At 26.1% G+C, this 21,358-nt stretch overlaps 1 protein-coding gene across 2 annotated transcripts; it reads right to left on the reverse strand.

The window, feature by feature from the left end:
• Window positions 1–4,797: 4,797 nt before the first annotated feature.
• On the reverse strand, window positions 4,798–16,397 carry LOC149057494 (uncharacterized). Of its 2 annotated transcripts, none has more exons than XM_089224678.1 (4): window positions 16,176–16,397; window positions 15,496–15,620; window positions 15,318–15,435; window positions 4,798–6,326 (listed from the first exon to the last, which is right to left on the reverse strand). In XM_089224678.1, exon 4 carries the CDS (start codon window positions 6,144–6,146, stop codon window positions 5,571–5,573), a length of 576 nt encoding a protein of 191 aa, XP_089080804.1. In that variant the 5' UTR covers window positions 6,147–6,326; window positions 15,318–15,435; window positions 15,496–15,620; window positions 16,176–16,397; the 3' UTR covers window positions 4,798–5,570. The 2 variants fall into 2 exon arrangements, with proteins under 2 accessions (XP_089080804.1, XP_089080803.1); XM_089224677.1 differs by having other exon boundaries at window positions 4,798–6,654.
• Window positions 16,398–21,358: the final 4,961 nt, after the last annotated feature.

Consider the following 21,358-nt stretch of genomic DNA (forward strand, 5'->3'; position numbering starts at 1 on the left):
ACGAAATAATGGAGATATTGAAATTCTAGTTTTGTAATAAGACTCGCGGTATTAAAGACTACAATTATTTCATTTTTTAGTTTATTTTAACGTTTTGGTAAAAAAGTTAAAAATATATTTTTTTTATTAATTTATTTCCAAAAGCATTGACTATAGCCATTTTGTAGAGTTTATTTCTCTGAAAATATTGACGTTTCAAAATTGTATTTTCATTAATTTCCTGATTTTTAATATTTTTTCTAGCTTTGAAGAAATGAAATATGATTATAAGTAGGCATACCTACTGAAAGTGTTCATTCAGCCGTACGAGCTTGCTCGCGGCGTGGCATGTCACATGTTTCATAACACTACTTTAATAATTCACAATTTTTCTCAAAACTAAAAAAAAATATTAAAAATCAAGAAATTAATGAAATTAATATCATGTTTTATCTAAATTAGTATTTGGATGGAAGGGGTTTATATAGGGTGTCCCGTGAGGATCCATTACAATATCTCTTAAGATCTGAAATATATCATATTTCTGTTTTTTTTTATTAGACTCATATTGACAAGAGCTACATGTATTAAAAATAAAAATAAAGATTTAAATTTCAAATGCTCATAAAAATTTAATTTGAATTTCATGTGGACTTTTTATTTGTGATAAAGATTAAAAAGCTTTCAAGGAATCTTGTATTAAATTTTCAAATTTTAGATTTAAAAAGAAAATTTTTTATAAATTTATAGCTTAAAATAATTTGTGAATTTTCGTGATTTTTACGTATTTTGTCAAAATTCAAACTTTTAATGCTGATAAAAAAAAAAAATTGTGACTATGAATTTTTTTTATTTTTCAATTGCTGTTGTAACAATATGTTAAGTGTCTTGTATTAAATTGTCAAGCTTTTCAAGCTAACAAATACATTTGTATCGATATTCATTAAAAAAAACAAATAATGATCGAAAATTTCAAATACCTATGAATAGTTCAACTTAATTTGAAAATTTTCGTAAATTGCATGGTGGATGGTTTATACTTATATAAACATTCGGTGAAACTTTCATGTATCTATGATCATTTGTTTAAAAGTTAAATCAAAAACCAAAATCGATTTTGTCGAAAAATGAGTGTGCGTAAAATATCCCGTTTTCCCCTTAATTTTTAGTTTATTTTTCTCGATTATTTAGAAAAGTATTAAGAATTTTTCACTTTTGACCCCCCAAAGTACCAACTAGATTCACTTTCTGATTGAACGAGGTACTGAAGTCAAAATTGAAGCACTTTTACTGCCCCAAAACGTGATGACAGACACAAAAAAAAAAAACACACATCATGATAAAATCAATACATTCATCGCTCCGCTCAGAATCTAAAAATAATAATAATAAAAAATATACACATAATTGTAGAATCAATCCAATCAAAATCTAAAACCACTTAAAATAAAAATGAAATACTAATTATAGAATATAAAATGTTAACATAAGGTGAACATTTCAAGCATTTACAGAAATTATCCTTTTTTTTTTAATCTACCTGAAATATAAAAGCAAAACCGATTTTCTTTAAACGGTGAGTATAATATATCCCCTTTCTTGTGTTGTTTTTAATAATATTTTGAAAATTGTAGAGAATATTTTTATCTTCTACGTTATTACGTACCAAGTAAATTCAATTTTTTTGTCAAAATCAAACTCAATATTGAATAATGATGTATTTTGTCTTTTATATAAAAAATATGTCTTTATACGCTTGAAAAAACACACACACACATCTTTGTAAAAACCAATACATTCGTTGCTACGATCAGAATTTCAAAGGTTAATATCACCCACATAATATGGCTTTTTCAATCAAGATATTCACTGTCATGTTTATATAAATTTAACACAAAATATTGTTTTATGCTGTTGGATAAGAATAACTCTATATACATTTTTTTTTTTTTAGATAATTTATCAATTGTTACTTGTCTATAATATTTTACTTGAATGGAATACAATATATTTTGTTTTATTATTAAATTATTATTTTCCAGAATGATAATATTACAATAAATGTATGAAACATTGTACTAAAAAAACAAATACTATAATAATAACCTTAGAATTTTAGTTTTTATTCAAACATTGAACTCAATGAATTGTTATTTATTTAACTGTTGAAATTTAAGAAAAATATAACAAACTTATACAAACATATAATACTATGAAATAATACAATAAAATATACAACTGAAAACTAATTGTGTACCTTTTTTAAATCACTGAAACATATTTTATTTTTATTAACTAAATATTACATTTTTTTTTTTCACTGAAATTTAAAATAGTTTAAAAGTATATTAGAAATATTTGATAACAATAATTACTTTCTTAATCATATTTGTATAGTTGTCTATGTATTCAATAAAAATATATATAAACAATAGAATACATACAAAAACAAAACAAAATGCTAACAAATAATCTGATACTCACTGATTCATTGAGCACACTACGAAGCTTAGAAAATACTACAAACCCATCTGACATTGCTAAGAACATACAAGAAAAAACCAACGAACTAAAGCTTAGGGAGGGGAACAAATATCACTTTCATTTGGGTACCAGGACACACAAATATTAGGGGGAACGAGACGGCAGACCAAGCAGCAAAGGAGGCGGCACAACCTAACAACCAGAATATACAGTTCCTGGACATAGTAACATATGACGACATCAAAACCCAAATTAAAAACAATACACTAATAAAATGGCAAACGCACTGGTCAAAACAACGGACCAAACTCAATGAAATAAAAAACACAATCCTAAGTTGGAAAAATCAATATCTCAGCAGAAGAGAAAAAATTATTATAAATCGTCTCCGAATAGGCCACACAAGGATGACACATAAACACCTCATGGCCAAAGAAGAACCCCCTCAATGTGCAGCCTGCGGGGTTACACTGACTGTGAAACATATAATAACAGAGTGTTATCAATAATTAGAAGTTATGGAGAAATACAACATTCCACCCAACTTGTATGGAGCTCTGGAACCGAGCAACGAGACCACATCGAACATGATAGCCTTTCTCAAAGGATCGGATTTATACAACAAAATTTAAACGTATTGATAAAAAAAAAAAAATTGTAACATTAACTTAAATAGTAACCATATGTAGTTAGCATCATATAAACATTGTAATACCGTTAACATTGTATCTTAACAAAAACTAATAACCTTTGTTGTTGATGTTTTTTTTAGTTCAATAAAAAATAAAAATATATAAAATGTGGGTAGTTATCTTAGTTTTATTTATTTATAATATCAACATTAAAAATTATACAGCTGAATAAAATAAAACATATTTTTGGTTAATTTTGATTCCAACAAACATTGCTTGTGATGGAGTAGAAGAGTTACAGTATCCAAGTAAAATAAACTTATTGATGAAAATTAAAATCACCAAAAATTTAATTTAAAAAAGGTTGAACCAAAATCAAAAAATATCTTTACAAGAAGCAGAGTCTAAATTATTACAAGAATAGATACTTTTATTGTTGATAGGTATAAGTATATTATTAACATAGAAATCAATAAAATTGATTTTTTAATATTTAATATTAGTGTCCTACTATTTAATTGTTTGAGTACTACCCATTCATATTCCTCGGGTTGCTTTTTATGTAGCGATTCCAACTTATAAAAGAAAAGAGAAGACATGATTCGTTAATATATGAAAAAACTGAGCCACATAAATTCAAATCGCAAATACAGTTTACATACATGTTGAATAGAAATGGTTCGAACTGGTTCAAAATATTGTGGCACTACATAACCAATCATAATTTATTATATTTTATACTTATTCATTATATAATATCAATAGAAATATAATACTATTTATGATTGAATAAATAATAAGAATAAAAGTGAATATACAGAGAATTTATGTAAGCCTTTCTTCTTTCTTTATATTTAATATATAGTTGTATAGATGTTTGTCGCCTGCCTGTGTGTCCGGATGGCCGGTAAAAATGGTCATAAAAAATATGTTCATGGAAATAAATATCTAAGTTAATATTTCAATATACAAAAATAACAATCGAGAAATATCATTTAATACACAAATGGTGTGAAGAAAATATGTTCGTATGTATAAATATATTTTATTAATTACTAAGTCAAAAATGACTAATTTTATTGGCTTATGGTTTATAGAATTTGCCGAATTTGGTCATTATTATCAATTATTCTTTCGCTATAATTCATATTGTGCCATTATTATTTCATGTTTTTTTATTTAAATTATGTTATAGATACATTTAATTGAGAAATTTTATTTTAACAGTAAGACTATACATATATCCATAGTCTATACACCCACTAGTTTTTCTCAACAACTACTCTGTTAACTTATTTTGAACTACTATTATATACATTATATATTTTGTGAATAAATCTTGTAAAATCTTGGACGATGTGATATCATGTCGTTTAACAAACAAAGGTTGTGAAGAAATTTAAACAACATTGCCATCTCATTATCGCGTACTACAAATAGCGAAAAATTATTTATTATTTTTACTACAGTTTATTAAACACTAATAAGAAATAATAATTGAATACCAATGAAATAATATTATTTATATCGATAGACGAAAAGTAAGTATTGACATTTGAGGTTTTTAAGGAACTAAAAAACAAGCCCTACTACAATGTTTATTGATTTTATTTATTTATTTGTTTACTGGGCCAAAAAAATTACATTTAAATAATTACAACAAAACACATTTATAATTAATAGCTGATAGGTACGTATAAAAACTAAGTTACGAGTATAAGCTCGTATCTGGTAACGGAATTCAACGATATTAATATTCGTATTATAGTAAAAAAATTATACAAATAAAAATATGATTTAATTAAATAAACATAACATAATAAAAAGATACTTAATTATGAAATTCAATTTAACATCAGCATAATATATTGGTATATATTTTTGTTTATTTATAAATGGTTGCTTATTATTATTATATATTTCTTATTGCCAGAATTAAATATCATTCCAATTGCAGTGACCAAATGTGATTTTTTTTTTCCTTTTGTATCAAGAGCCAGAGAAGGAACCGCGTTATCATTACTTCTCCTCTGACTCCCATCGTTTATTGATAACAATAACAACAACAACAATTATTAGTGGTGGGGCAATCCCCCACTCGCTAATATTACAACAATCTTTTTACATCAACAATATTTACAACAACAATATTTACAACAACAATTTTTACAATAACAATTTTTACAACAACAATTTTTATAACAACATTTTTGCAACAACATTTCTTATCACCGCACCTCCGCAGCCTGACGGACTCGCTCCTCTTCTTCTTTGCGTGAGAAGATGCGTTTGACCATTCCATAGAACAGCCGAAAAGACTCCTCCGCGTACCTTAGTATATTCAACTTTTCATCTGGGTCTGCTGGAAGCTGGTCAAATGGCGGCCCGCAAATTATATCCTGGATGTCGGCTGTACGCGGTCTGTACCCCAGGTGGATGGACAAAGGATCACGGAGGACGTTCCAGTAGTAGCACTCAAGCAGAGTATGCTCCACCGTGTCCTTTCCGCCTCTGCACTGTAGGCACATTGGACTGGCGGCCCTGGCTCTCCTGTAGAGATATGACTGGAAACAGCCGTGTCCCGTTAGTGCCTGTGACATGTGGAACGTCAGGGGCACTAGCGGGACCGTTCTTTCCTGGGTTGCTGGCTCTGGAGCCCCATTCGACGTGCCAAGCGTTGAAATCCCCTGCCAGTATGATGGAGACGTTACCCCTGGCTCTGATTGCATCATCGATATCACTCAAAGAGGCGATGAACTCTTGAATCGTAAGACTGGGGCGCAGGTAGCAGCTGAAGATGGTCAGATCCCTGAACGACATCCAGGCGAAGCCGTTTCCGGAGCCCCGATTGTCGTAACTGAGCTCGGTATGGCGTGATGTGCCCCCGGCGGCCTTTTGATCGTGGCTGAAGCACCACCTGTCTTCCCGGCCGTAATGGGTCGCAGGCTCGGAGATAATAAGGACATCCGCTTCCTCTTCGTCCGCCGTCTGAACCATGAGTTGTTCCGCTGCCCAGCTCACGTTCAGGTTGATTTGAAGAAGTCTATACATTGTGGCCGGTTTTGCCTGCTGCCGACTGTTTTCTGGCGGCACATGCGCCCGAACCTGGCTTGTGGGGAATTTTCGGGAGCCCGGTGGACTCACATGCCACGCACCGATCGTCTGCTTCCACGCAATCCTTCATAGCGTGTCCCTTAGCCCAGCACCTCCAGCAGGCACCGGTTCTGTCGGCTGCCTTGCAGACCAAATGTGACAAAATTAATTGGTACAGAGATCTATTAGTCCGATTGGCAGAATATAGACCAAGTTAAAAAGTGATAGGTCCAAATATCATTCAATTGAATATTTGAATTGTCAGACTTTTCTCGATAAAACGAATAAATTTACATAATGATAAACTTAATTCAATGTCGTTGTAAGATTATTACTTAGTATATTTTAACCATTATCTATCTATATGTATTATAATAATATACTGCTAGCAAAATCACAGGAAACGAATTTAACACACAGTTTGAGTGATCTAGGACAAATTGGTAGCCGTTTGGACGTATAAAAACTAAAAAATCATAAATTAGTAAATAAAATTATTAAGTTATATTTATTAAATTACGGCAACAACGAATAACAAAAACAGTTAAATGTAAATATATTATATTATATGTATAAAAAAAGAAAATGTAAAAATTAAAAATATATCTAAAACAAATTATATTAGTTAGTTATATTAATTATTTTTTTATTTTTTTATTTCAATATTTATACGGACAATGCATAATTTATTTACAATATACAATAACAATAATAGTGTGATAATATTTGACAATTAACACATTTTAAATAATTCAATATAAGTATAGTACATTAGTACGATTAATACAAAGAATAAAATAATAGTAAAAAATAGTGATTTCATAGATATACTGAATTGAGGGGATAAGTGATAATAATAATAATAATAATAAAAAAATAATAAGTGACGTATATAATACGTATTTATAACGGTTGTCATAACCAATAAGTTATAATGTATTATATTGTTATTATAGGTACCTAATAACTGAATATTTTCAATACGATCAAATTCAATCTATAAGTAATACCTACGTGATATTCAATAATAATTGATAAGGTTAGATATGATATACGATACCAATACAGACTTTAAAATTTTATTGACACACACTACATTATCCTCAAGATAACTAAATATTTTATTTATTGCTTTTTATTTTATTTTTATTAATTAGATATATCATAGGTACTATAGGATTGACTTTCAAATAAACTTTTTATAAGTTTCTTTACTTCCTTATTTAAATTGTTGAAAATAGTTTTCCTTATGTGATTGGAAGAGTTTCAAGAACTAGTTAATAAAGTATATGACCGTTTACTGTATTTTCCTGTTCTTCGATCTATTATTTCTGTAGTATCGAGTGTGTGGTTTTGTATGGATCTAACTATAATTTGCACAATCTATTATAAAATAAATGCCTCCAAATAGTTTTGATCACACCGATGTATACTAATAGAATCATTTAGTTTAATTTATCGAACGTCAGCATGATTTTAATATATTTCTTTCGATAAGCGCAGCAGAATAATTTACATACTCGAAACACAGGTGGTAGGTAACTCATACAGTATAAAATTGTATTGTTTTCTAGTTAAATATTTTATGATATATTTTTTAAGATAATATAACGTTTATGAGTCTGAATGTTTAAAAATGTTTTATTATAATCACAATTAAATAAGACGTTTTGATAAATCATCAAGTTTTCAAATGTGTTCTGACTCTTTATACTTGTGATTTGCATATTATTGTAGTGATAAAATTAGAAATATTAGGGTTAAAGAGAAATAACTATGATGGCCAGAATTTATATTTTTCTCGTTTGCTTCTAACGAAAGTAGCAATTTCACAACTGTCACTATGTTGACATATCAGTGTACACATATCAGACACACGTAGACGTCTTGACAGTTTTCTACATACGACCGGCTCTCCATATTATTCTTGGATTTTACAATCTGATTTGCTAGAAATGATAGATTGGTATTTTTAAGTTTTCAAATAAGGAATAGTGAGAGGAGTAATACCTATTCACTCCTCTGCTCACGATACCTACGTTTCAATAGTATTATTTAAGTTATAAACAAAATAGCTTTTTTATTATAAAATATACATACCTATGTAATAATTTAAGCTTATAGTCTAAATTTCATTTGAATAGATGTTTTAGTTTTATTAAAATTTGTGGTAAGTTTAAAAGATACTAATTATAATTATATTATATTTTTAGATATAAATAGCTGATGTTACACTGTGTTTCGAGCTATCCATTTATGACATTAAATATTAATAAATAAAGAGGTATCGATAAGTTGCTCTGTATTTCACCGCATTGAACCCAGGATAATGCGAAGTCTCGACAATATGTAATTATCCCTGCTTATAGCTGTGGTGCTGTTAATATATTGCTGACAACAAGATAAATTCATGAAAAGGTTGATTATCCAATATATATATAGAGCAAAACTATACTTTTAAATGGTGCAGAATAAATAATCTTATAAAATCATGATCTTCAGTAAACAAATATCTAATATTATTGCAGATTAAAAAAAAAAAAAAAAACAGACAGTTTACGATTAAAAACCATTTATTAAATCACTTAAGATTAAATATTAACTCTTGATTCTTAAAGCACATCATTTAATTATTAAATTTGTTGTTTTAAAATATGAATACATCAAAATGAAGTTATTATTACACTTAAAAATGGTTAAATCGTAATTTAAATTGTTTTGGTCGAAAACATAATACATCATTTTTTGATGGCTTCAAAATATTTGATTAAACCATTGAAAGTAAAAATAAATTGCAATTTAAGTTAATATATTTACTAATAAAATAGTACAATTAATGTATAACGCAAGAGTTAAGAATCAAAAATATAATACAATTATATTGCAATTCATATATTTTCTATATAACTACTAATACTACTATTATACGTTTTTCGCATTAGGTTGGCGGTACTTGTTATATTTGAAGACAATATTTTAATTTAAGTAGTAGCAATACTGCTAAAATTCTTAAATTTTAATATAAGTTTCATCAATTTTACTTTTAATTTTTTTTTCGTTTGTTTAAGAAGTTTAATGAAAAATGTCTTATTTTATTCAACAATTAAAAAAAAATCAAATCAAAGAGTTATTTAAATGATTCTAGGAGATGGATGTCATGGAAATTTTGAGTTTTGGCTATAAATAATATTAAACTTACCGATTAACGGATAGAGTAGGTACCTACTTCTTCAACAATGAAATATATTGAATAGATATAGAAAAAATTGATACCAATAATGTGAATATTAATAATATCAATGATATAGAAAAGGCATATGATAATATATGGAAAAAAATTTAGGTACCATCTTTGATAGAAACGGAATATTACAGAAAACATGCTAACTTATGTTCACAATTTCCTTCTTGATCGACAATTTCAGGTAAAAATTGAAAACATACATTATAGAAATCTAGAGATTGAGATCGGACTATCCCAACGCTCTTCAATAAGTATCATATTGTTTCTCATCGCCATCATCGCTATATCTTATAACATATTAAAGCCTCCCATAAAATGTTTACTATTTGTTGATTACTGAAATATATAATACTGCAGAGGTGACAATATTAAAACTTCTGTATGTAGCGCTTCTTCAAACTGCGCTAAAAGCTCTATCACTATACTCTTCCACCACAGGCTTCAAGTTCTCACCATCCGAAACCACCACGATAATTTTCAATAACAGAAATAAAAAAAGATAAAGTGTATCCACACTCCATGTAAACACATCGGTATTTGTGTATTATGCTATGCGATAATTTCATTCGATTTATAGAAATTAATAAGTTAGTAATATAATAATAAATTATTATCGTTACCCTGAGAATCTAAAAAATAAAATGAGGTTGCTATAAATACTACAATTCTATTATTATTAATTATTGGTTGTTATGGGAAACCTAACTTCATAATAATAATTTTATTTTATATTGTTTCGTTATCATGACAACTAACACAAAATTGGTCAGAAAAATACAACAATATTTTACCCTTCCCTCAACACGATGACGTAATGGTAACGCTCTCAGTGTACCACAAGTTTTTAGAATAACCCTATCCACAAGACATACAATATAAATATCGAAAAAACAGCAACACACTCCATTACGTATATCTAAATAATTCTAAAACCAAATACACTGAAACATCTACATACTCGGGATGATCTTTGACAGTATGTTCACATGGGTGCTTCACCTCAAAAAACTCAAAACTGGATGAAAGAATAGAATAAAAGTCATCACAACGCTGCCACATCATACACGGGGTTTGGAAAAATAGACTTCTCACCATATACAAATCGCTCATCTTATCCAAAATTGACTACTGTTAAAATCTATTAGGTACTGAGTAAACTCTAACATCTGGCACACCATTTATCTTATCCAGGATGAAAGAATCAGACTTTCCATAGAAGATTTCCGCACTAGCCTAGTCCCTAGCATTCTTTGTATTGCAGGCTAGCTTTCTCTATAGATTCGAAAAAATAAAGTAAATCTAATATATGCAGCAAAAAAAACCTTGAACATCACATGGTATTACAAATATTTACTTCCTCTCATAACCCCAGAGCATCTATAATGCAATAAAAAGTCACGGATACATACATCAAACTTTGTAATAACTCAAACTGCCTTATTACTACTAACACCTTTTCTATTTTTACAACAACTTCTTTCTGGCAAAAGTAACCTAAAATCAACAAGGCTCCTTCTCTTCAAAAAGAATAGCACCTCTTACATAATTATCACAGCAATTTTCAACGAAATTTCACATACTAAACTCCAGGATTCAACAGATAAATGAGATTCCAGATTCTAGGATGATTAAAAATATTTACACTGATGCTTCAAAATCCGTAGTAATATGAGTAGGATTTGCTTACTGCACAAGTCATACCTCAAACTCTTCAAATTTCTTTCTGAAGCCAGCATCTTTAGATAAGAAAAACAACTATTAAAGAAGCATTGATATTCGCAAAGACAGCTACATCAAACAAAATTTTAATAATCAGTATAAGCGGCCTTTTAGCCATCGAAGCACCGAATTCAACTAACGAGATAATTTATCAAATTCATATAACATCATCATATTCATATTAATTAGTAATTATAAAACGCAAGAAACATCCTAAACCAAACATCATCGATTGAGCGATTGAGAAGCTCTAAGAGAACATAATACACAATTGATCCATAGCTTTTTCAAATCCATCGACTCTAAAATTTTATATTATGATAAAACTGTATAGCTAACAAAAATGTAAATATACAATTATGTATTAACTACTAACCCTATAACCATGTAATCACCAATCACAACTTTACTACACTACCCATTAATAATAATGTAAATACAGTCGCAGGCTAATGACTTAGCTGTTGAAACTTTTATTTCTAATAGAAATAAAATAACATCAAAAGGTCCTGAGATACACTCAATAAAATATATCTAAAATGTAATAGTAATTTAAGCAAGAAGTTTGAATTGTAATAATCGACTGACAACGGTAGACGTTTAATTTAAATTAATATTCAAACTCGCAGTATAAAAACCAAATCTAATAATGAATATCATGCACGTGCTGTATTTCTGTTTCAGTTTGATTAGTTTTTTGAATAAGAAAAAAAGTTTCATATTTGTTTCTTCGGTTTGCATAGTTTAGATGCATCAAATAATAAAGTAAAAAAAAGTGCGTAAGTGTGTAACTTTATATTAGGTATCTAGAGAGTCACTACGATGGATGTGTTAAATTTTAGTTCAATAATAATTGAAGGTACACTAAAAAAATTTCAATAATATGGTCTACCAGTCGAAAATATTACCCACAAAGTATATATTATAATATTATTATGATTGATGTACCTAATTTATATTAATATTAGGCATCAATACTAGAGTAAGATAATTTTTTTTTGGACATGTAGACATTTGTGTGACTCCCAGAGCGTTACCATTACGTTTTCGTGTTGAGACTGGAAGAGAAAAATATTGCTGTATTTTTCTGACCGGTTTAATTTTACAGTGGCCATGACAACCAAACAATAACAAAGATAAAATTAATTTTATAAAGTTAAGTTGCCCCTAGAAAAAAACTTTAATAATAATAAAATTATGTTACTATAGAAACCTCTTTATACTTTTTAAATACTAAGGGTAACGATAATAATTCATAATTTATTATTAAATTAATAACTTATTATTTCTTATGTTGAATGAAATCAGTAGCTGCATGACATACACTTATATATGTATCGATGTATTTGCAATGAGTGGTGACACTCTCATTTTTTGCTAATAAAATTGCATTTCAAAATACAATATTATATAAAAATGTACCTATTGTACATATGTACTCTAAAAGTCTCAAGTGCCCATGAATAATATTGTTAAGGTATGATAGTATATGGATTTTTAAATGTTTCTAAATTAATATTGAAACAACTTATATAGAACCTTCTATCTATTGTATTAAGTTTCCCAGCATTTTGACCAAATAAATACAATTTTCTTGATGGGTAAAGTATCAAAAATTTAATAAATGCAAATTTAAAATGTGTAATGATTAACGAGTCAAAATATTTTTACTAAATATATATATAATTTATGATTCAACATAATATAATATGTATCAAAACGCAATCATGGTATTTTTATTTTTTTCCAATTCAAAATAAATGTTAATTTGCGTATATAGTATATATTATAAGTGCATTTCAGATTATTATTGATATTATTACAAATAATCTTTATTAATGTATTATTTTTAAAATTAAATTACTTGGAGTTACCAGGTATTGTTTTAATACCTATCTATACATTTTATTTTAGTGACACAATAAGTAGGTATATAATGAAATTCGACATTATTACCAATTACTAATTAGAATTAAAACAATAATAATTTTATGTTATTATTTGTACATCAATTTATATAATAATAAGCGATAACGGCGATCACCAAGCGAAAATATTAGTTTTTTATGTTTAATCTTTGTTGAATTTATGGGGTTTTGCACACTTCCTTGTTAATTAGATAAGTATTTTGCAATAATTAATGTTCTTATGTCCCAGAGTTTTTTTTTTTAAATTGTTGGAAAATGAAAAATTATTATGAGTATTTATGTTTTAGTTTTATCTAAAAAATTATAATCACATAACTGTAGATTACAGTTATCGATTCAATGACAAGGAACAGTTAACTAATATACCATAGAGCAGAACGGTTATCTACTATATACCTAAAAATAAATATAGATTCTGAGCTGAGCGATGGAGTTAATGGTTTTAAAATAAAGTGTGCTTATTATTAACTTTCATATTTTTATCTGAAGGCATCTTTAATATTACAAAAAACGATCCAGTCATGAATTTTGAGGAATGTTTCTGGTATCGAAGTGTATCTAATTTATATTTTGGGCATTAAAAAGTTAAAATTGACTAGTACTATTAAAAATAGTTAGGAAATATAAAAAAAAAACCAAATTTAAATTAAATTAGAAATTAGTTTTTAATTTTGATGTAACCCAAAAATATACCATAGAAAATTTCAAAAAAATGTTTATAAATACACTTTTAAAACATAATAAATTTAAGAATATTCAAAATAGTTATTTGAGAGCATTAGAGTTTAAACTTTAGTGATATTAAATATTCAAATGTATAATACTGATTAGTTACCAAACGATTTTCGGTATTTTATTAGTTTTTGAAAACTATTATTATTGGAATTCAAAAGCATTTCAATATTATTAAAATTATCATTTTTTATAAGATATAACCATTGGTGTTTTCAAAATATTTAGATTAATTCTTCGATATTCAAACCACCAACATATTTATAGCTTGAATATACAAAAATAATTAATTAATAATTAATAGTAAGGTTAATTTTAATAATGTTTAACATTATGTACCTACCTACTCAAATGTTATGTATCAATGTGTTAATTAGATTTAGTTTTTTTCATTATTATGGTTATCTTTATTAAGTTTTTTTTTTTAAACTTTTTTTCAGAAAACCAATGTTAAATAATGAATTTACTTTTTTAATATTGATATATTAATTATTTTGTATTTATGTTTTTTATTTTAAGGAACTACAACATAATCATTAAAATTTTTTTTAAATTTTACTATAGAAAACGTGTGCTGTATTCATTTTTCTGCATTGTGTTATTAGAACAACGACAAAACTAAGAAAATTCATGAAAATAATACAATTATTATTGTTATTTAATTAGGTTGACCTTCACTGACTTTAGACAGGATTCATGTTGTTTATTAAACATGGAATGAATTTTGCAATCCTTCTGTTAATTAAAATATTAATTCTCATTGGCAGATTTCAATAACTAAACGTATAAGCACCTGTTATTGCCTAGTAAAATTTATATATCGTATTAAAGTAGATATTCTTATTTTTCTCGTGTCTATGTCAATTGGTAAAGCTGTATAGTATAAAGATATCACATCATTAAGTAATTCAAATGTATTTGAATATAATATTTACTAATATGATTTTTTTAGAACATTTTATTATATAGTTTTAGCCAAATGTTGAATAATATAAGTGAGCAAAACTGTGAAAATGGAATCAACTACCTACATAATATTTTCATCACGTTCCGTTCGTGTTTTTAGAATCTAAGCTATAACTTTATAACTGATAGACGATTGTACATTTGTACAATATTATTATATAATCATTCTATTCATCACAACTATAGTCACTTAGTATAACCTGTTGTTACCTACATGATCAAAAATCAAAACTAAATAAAAATATTTATTATTTAATTATATTTGCAATTAATTTGATTTATGATATGTATTAAGTTCTTTCTATCTTACAATTGGATAATATTTTTTAAATGTATTTATTATCAACGTGTAAAGATATATTTTTAATCCAATTTTGATTGGCTCATTATATAATATTGATTAATGTTAATGTTAAATAAATGATTATTTGGTTAGGTAAATTTTTGGTAAATGGTTAACATAACATTTATGATTATAATAGGTTCACCAGTTATAATGCCTCAGATTTAAAACAATTTACTAACAAATGCCAAACATACCATTATATAAGAACAAGCCTCTCCAACCTTCTCGAACCATTAAAAAAAATACTAAGCAATCATCCTAAATCCATAGAAAATATCTTCCAGTCCATTACGGCCACCGCCAACCTCCAAACTAAAATATAATTGACGCTTAAATTTAGTAACTACACAAATATTTAATTAATTATTTTACTTTAAGCCCGACGGCTTATGTTGCCGAGGATATGTACATTGTACTAACTTAACGGCTCTCTCAACAGCTTGAGTATGACATGGAAATATATTAATGTACTCAGCAACTTGTCCGGACATAACAATCTGAAAGAAACAAAAAATTAAGTATTTAAATTTAATAAACAGTTTTGTAAAATATATATATTACTCGATTCAAAACTTAATTTTCAATCATTGATAATATTGGTGGCTCAGTTATTTATTATAATGATTCCAAAAAATTGACTATAACTATTTTGTGGAGTTTATTTTTTCTGAAAATATTGACGTTTCAAAATTTCATTTTCATTAATTTCCTGATTTTAATTTTAATTTTCGAGGAAAATTGCCAATTATTAAACACTGTAGTGTTGTCAAATATGTGACATGCCGTGCCACCTGGTAAGTACCTACCTAGTTATAATTAAATTTTATTTCTTCAAAACTAGAAAAATTATTAAAAATCATGAAATTAATGAAAATAAAATTTTGAAAAATTAAAATTTTCAGAAAAATAAACTTTACAAATGACTATAGTCATTTTTTTTTAAAATATAATTAAAATTAAAATTTTTATTATAATTTTATTTTTTATAAAATATAAAAATATATTTTTAACTTTTTTGCTAGAAAATTAAAATAAATTAAAAAATGAAATACTTATATTTCTTATCCCGGCAAGTCTTATTACAAAACCAGAATTTCTATATCTCCATTATTTAGTGACATATCGCAATGGGCAAATCTTCATGCAACATGTATATATATATTATATAAACAATTTATACACATGTTATTTCTAATTAATCGTTATTGTAGATATCTACTAAGTTCTATTTCTTTTTGTGTAACTGTAATTTTTAAACTAAAACCTGATCATAGCAGTTGGTTAAGAGACGTGCAACTGTTTTAAAATGTTTTTGTTATCACCTCATAAAGATTTAAATATCTATAATAATATTATGTGATTTATTCGTTGGTCAAAATATATTATTATAATATAATTTATTAATAAGCACCATACAACTTATTTGTTTTATGGATGTTATTATGATTCATCGACCATTTTAAATGTTAAATGACAGCATACCATTAATCATGAATCTATTGATATTATATACTTATACCTGTAATATGAGAGGCATATGATGAAAAATATCTTCCACGTGGTATATATTATGTCTTTTTATTGTAATGTCATAATAATTTATTATTATCAGGAATAAATAATAATTATTATAATTACACGTGCACTGCGCAGCGTAGCTATAGATTATAATGTATAATTTATTACGTTTATTTTAGCTAAGTATAAAAGAAAAGTTCAAAGTCTAGTTATTACAACCAAATATCATAATATTTTATAAATAGGTATATAGTTTCATTTTCAGTTTGCAACAGTAAAACTTCATGTAGGTAATGAATTCTTAAGCTAAAAGTCTAGATATGTAATTAAAGTTTAATAATATGTTCAGTATTTTTGAATTTCCTATTAATAATAAATAATAACCTATGAGTATATTCAACAATAATGAATGGTTTTAAGTTTTAGTTTTCAGGATATTTAATATTATTAATATTATTAATATTATTAATACAGTCAAATTAAGAAAACTACTATAGTTTTTATCAAAGTTGATTTCTGCTTCAATTTTTTTGATCTATTCAAAAAAAATATTGAATATAAATATTTACATATTATTATTCAACAATAATATTATATAATTTAACGTGGCATGTAAATTTAAAGCGTTTTGACTAGTTTAAAAATATCTCTGTATGTTTATTATTACCTACACAATGTGCATTATTTATATCTGGACATTTAATATAAGGTTAACTTAGTAGGTACATTATACTTAAGTCTGGAATTGTTACATTAGGTTAACATTATGAATATGAGTTTAAAATTTAAGTAAAAATGATTTTTCCTAATTTATTTTAGCACTGTTTGTAGCTTTCAGTATTATAGCTTGAAAATATAATACAATATTACTAATATAATCACAATTATTTTGTTTAGTAAACAACGTTAAAAAACATTAATTATTTTCCTATGGAATTTTTAATTTTAAAAAGTCCGATAAAAATTTTACTATAATGAGCTGAACACTTGTTTAAATCGTTTATTGAAATTTATATTATTGATTATTGTACGCATAACATAATCTTTGTGAATTTTAATTTGAATCAAATAGTTTATGATGTTAAGTATTTTTTAGTAAACATTTCAAAAATTCTGTTTGACGAATAAAGTACTGCTTCATTGTATTCCATAAGTCCTACTGTAAAATGTATATGTCTCTGAGTAAAGCAAACAATGTTTATATTATGATATTTTTTTTTTTTACTAGGTAAACATTAATAAGACCAAAATACACAAGCAGAAAGTCTAGTTGGTATAACATACACGTCATGTAGGTTTATCAATGTTATTGGTAGTTTTTTAAGCATGTATAGTCTCTAATTGGTTTGTTTTACTTATAATTTATCTGCAGTTAAAAACGTGTTATACATGCACACACTAACATAATGTAGGCTATTAATTTAGTAAGTAAAATAATCTCAAATTAGCTGGTCTATAACTATCAACATTAATGTTATTATAGTTATTAGTTTATAATATCGGTACCTATATAGACTAGAAACCCTAATTATTATTGCCATCGATTTTTATTGTAGGTATTATTAATATGTATGAATAAATTTATTATTTTTTTTATAAATCTAATAAGTTTGTTGTTCAATCTCAGATAGCATTCATTGTGTTTATTTAAATTTCATTAGGTATATACTCATTATACTCCTAATTTTATTATAAATTATTTGATCATTGTTGAATTTTCATGATTTTTTTTTTGATTTTTTTTTTTTGTGGTTAAGGTTATTATTATTATTATTATATAAGGAATTTTTGATAAATTAATAAGTATTTATTTTTTGTTGGTTTTTGAGTATGAAAAAAAGAAGATAATTCTCAGTAATTATGTAATCATAATCAGGGGAAAAACATAAATGAGGACATTTTTATAAAATTTAGTTTTGGAAAAATAATTTTTGAATTTTGGTTTTAATAATGACAAACAAATCTATATTTGACATTTTCAACAATTATGTAGAATAAAAATTGTCTCTACAAAAACTGTAAAACTGAAAAACCCCAAGAAGATATATTGACTATGGTGATTTAAAAATACCAATGCTCCAATATTTATATTTTAATAGTTTGTGAGATGGCCCGAGTACAATTTTTGTTATAATACATTTTATTACTTACACTTATTTATACTTATGAAAATTCATCGTTATTGGAATATTACACTAAGATTTAAGTACACAAAGCTTAACCTCATAAATACAGGTTTTAATTTTGAGATATTATAACTTATACTAGGTTTATTAATAGGTATACACAAAAATTCTGAAAAGTCATCTAATTAACAATTTATAGTATAAGATGATTGTTCCACGATAAACTGAACTCTTTAAAACATATTACACACTAAATATTATAAGAAAATATGACTTTTCAGTATAATAAAAGTTACAATAATAAGAATTTTGGTGATTACTCTGTATCCTATAGTAGTGTATAATATATACATAATATATCATATAATATTTATAATATATATCTTAAATACAAATATTTTAGTATTTGATATAACTTATCATTTATTGTGTTTTCAGTTAGAACTGGATCAAATGCCCAATTTGTAACATGTACCAATGTACCTATGTCCTATTTACACAAATGCTTAATTACTTAAAATTGAAATGTCAATATAATTTATTGTTATTATATAATTTTATATCTAACTACTCCTAATCTTTTGAATATATTCGAGAATGTAATACATACAGTTAAAATTAAATTCATTATTAATATCTATATTAATTTAAATTAAGATGAGTAATAAATAATTTAATTATAGCTTTCAATATGTTTCACGTAAAGATTTTAATAATTTTAATATATTTTATATACAGAAAAAAAGAACACTTTTAGTGTATTTTTCAAAAATAAATAAATAAAAACTTTTTTCTTTTAAGTGCACAGTGCACACATTTATATGTTCAAAATAAAATATTAAAAGTTAGAAGAAATTATATTTTTAAAGTACCATTGTATTTTCTTCTTGAACTTTTGTTCATGCAGTTTTCAAACACTATCATAAGAATTGATTCTTAACACAAAAATATCTACATATTGATAAGAATAGCTATGGACTTATGCAGACATTATAGTCAAAGTAGATTTATAATTATGTTTGTAAAATCCCGTTCAGACTGAACCAAGTTACTGACTTGTGTTGTTGACAACGAAGACTAAAAATAAAAATACTTTCAAAATGTGTTAAAATCAATTGTATCATCAACAACTTCCGTATTTTTACGTATGTTTGTGAAAAAAAAATGCAGAAATAATTTGATTGAAAATGATTCATATTTTTAATGTTCTGTAAATTTATTATTTTCTATAATCGTTTGATTTTAGATCTTGTATGTGGAACGAGAAATCAATTATTTTTTAAATTGTTATAGACGTAGGCTAAAAAAACGTGGTGTAGTGACCTTCTGAAATTTATTATCAGGAGGAACCCACGGAAACATAGACTATTGGAAGTAGTAGGGTAAATATTTTTGTTGTATTTTTATTTTAGAACTGTAAAACGTGTTCGAATGTATGTGGCAAGGATATGTGGCTAAAAGTCATGGGGAGTCACCCGTCCGGGGGCTAGCAACTGCAGCCGGTATGTCTCCACAGATTGAGTCCAACGATTATGACCACGCATTACTAAGCTACTCGATTTTATAAAGGAAACCGTTTTTCGTCGATTAATTTCAAAGAAATTATAATATGATTATAGCCATTAGTCATTATACTGTATTGATAAATAAAAACTCTGTTCTTAGACATTAATTGAGTTTTTTACTTTCCTTTTTGTTTTTATAATCATATATTGCAATCAATTACAGTTTTAATATTTATAACTTTATAAGCTTCATAAATTAATATTAATTCATTATATTTTTTTATGCATTATGATTGAAACATTTTATAGTATTGTGAAAAGAATTCTAACTTGATTATACAGACTATTATATTAGTTATAGTACACTCAGGGATTCCTTGAGATTATAGTTACTAATATTTCAAATTGATACTGTAATTTATTGAGCGCACAAGTTCAAAAATTAAAAGATGATAATTATTAACTAATAAATAATAATATGATAAATGTAATATTGATATTAATAATTTTTTTGAAACAAGGCTTTATAAGTTGGTATATTTAAAAATGATGATTGCATGCAACTAAAGTATTTTTTGATACTGAACAAGTAGTGCCATTTGTATAATACAACAGTTTACTAAATAAACAAAAGGCGCAAAAGTAATCAAATACGAGTATCTTTTAATATTTCAAGACGTTAGTGTTTTAAAGATATAAGCTTATTATTGTACTACGATTTGTACTTGTATTAATCATTAGAGTTTTAAAATGTTGTGTTAATTGGTGGATTGGATTATATTATTGAGAAATTATTATGAAAATAAAAAACTAAAAATTATTTGATATAGAAATAATTAAGTTTATGCATACTAAGTATTAGAATTCAATGGTTTATAAGGAGCCTATTAATTTGGGGTGGGTGGGGGTGAACATAATTGGTGCGTTCTCTCGCTGGACAGAGTATAGTTATAAACATAATGAAAACGATTAATTGTGTAATATTTAACTTAAATATTAAATGTAATTTTATAAAATTTTCAATTTTTCTTGCATTTTACCTCATTGTTACTAGTCAGTTATATATAGGTATTACAATTTAATCAC

The sequence above is a fragment of the Diuraphis noxia genome, unplaced genomic scaffold (assembly GCF_037042655.1).
Source record: "Diuraphis noxia isolate RWA-SAM2 unplaced genomic scaffold, SU_Dnox_SAM2 contig0003, whole genome shotgun sequence".
Classification (NCBI taxonomy): domain Eukaryota; kingdom Metazoa; phylum Arthropoda; class Insecta; order Hemiptera; family Aphididae; genus Diuraphis; species Diuraphis noxia.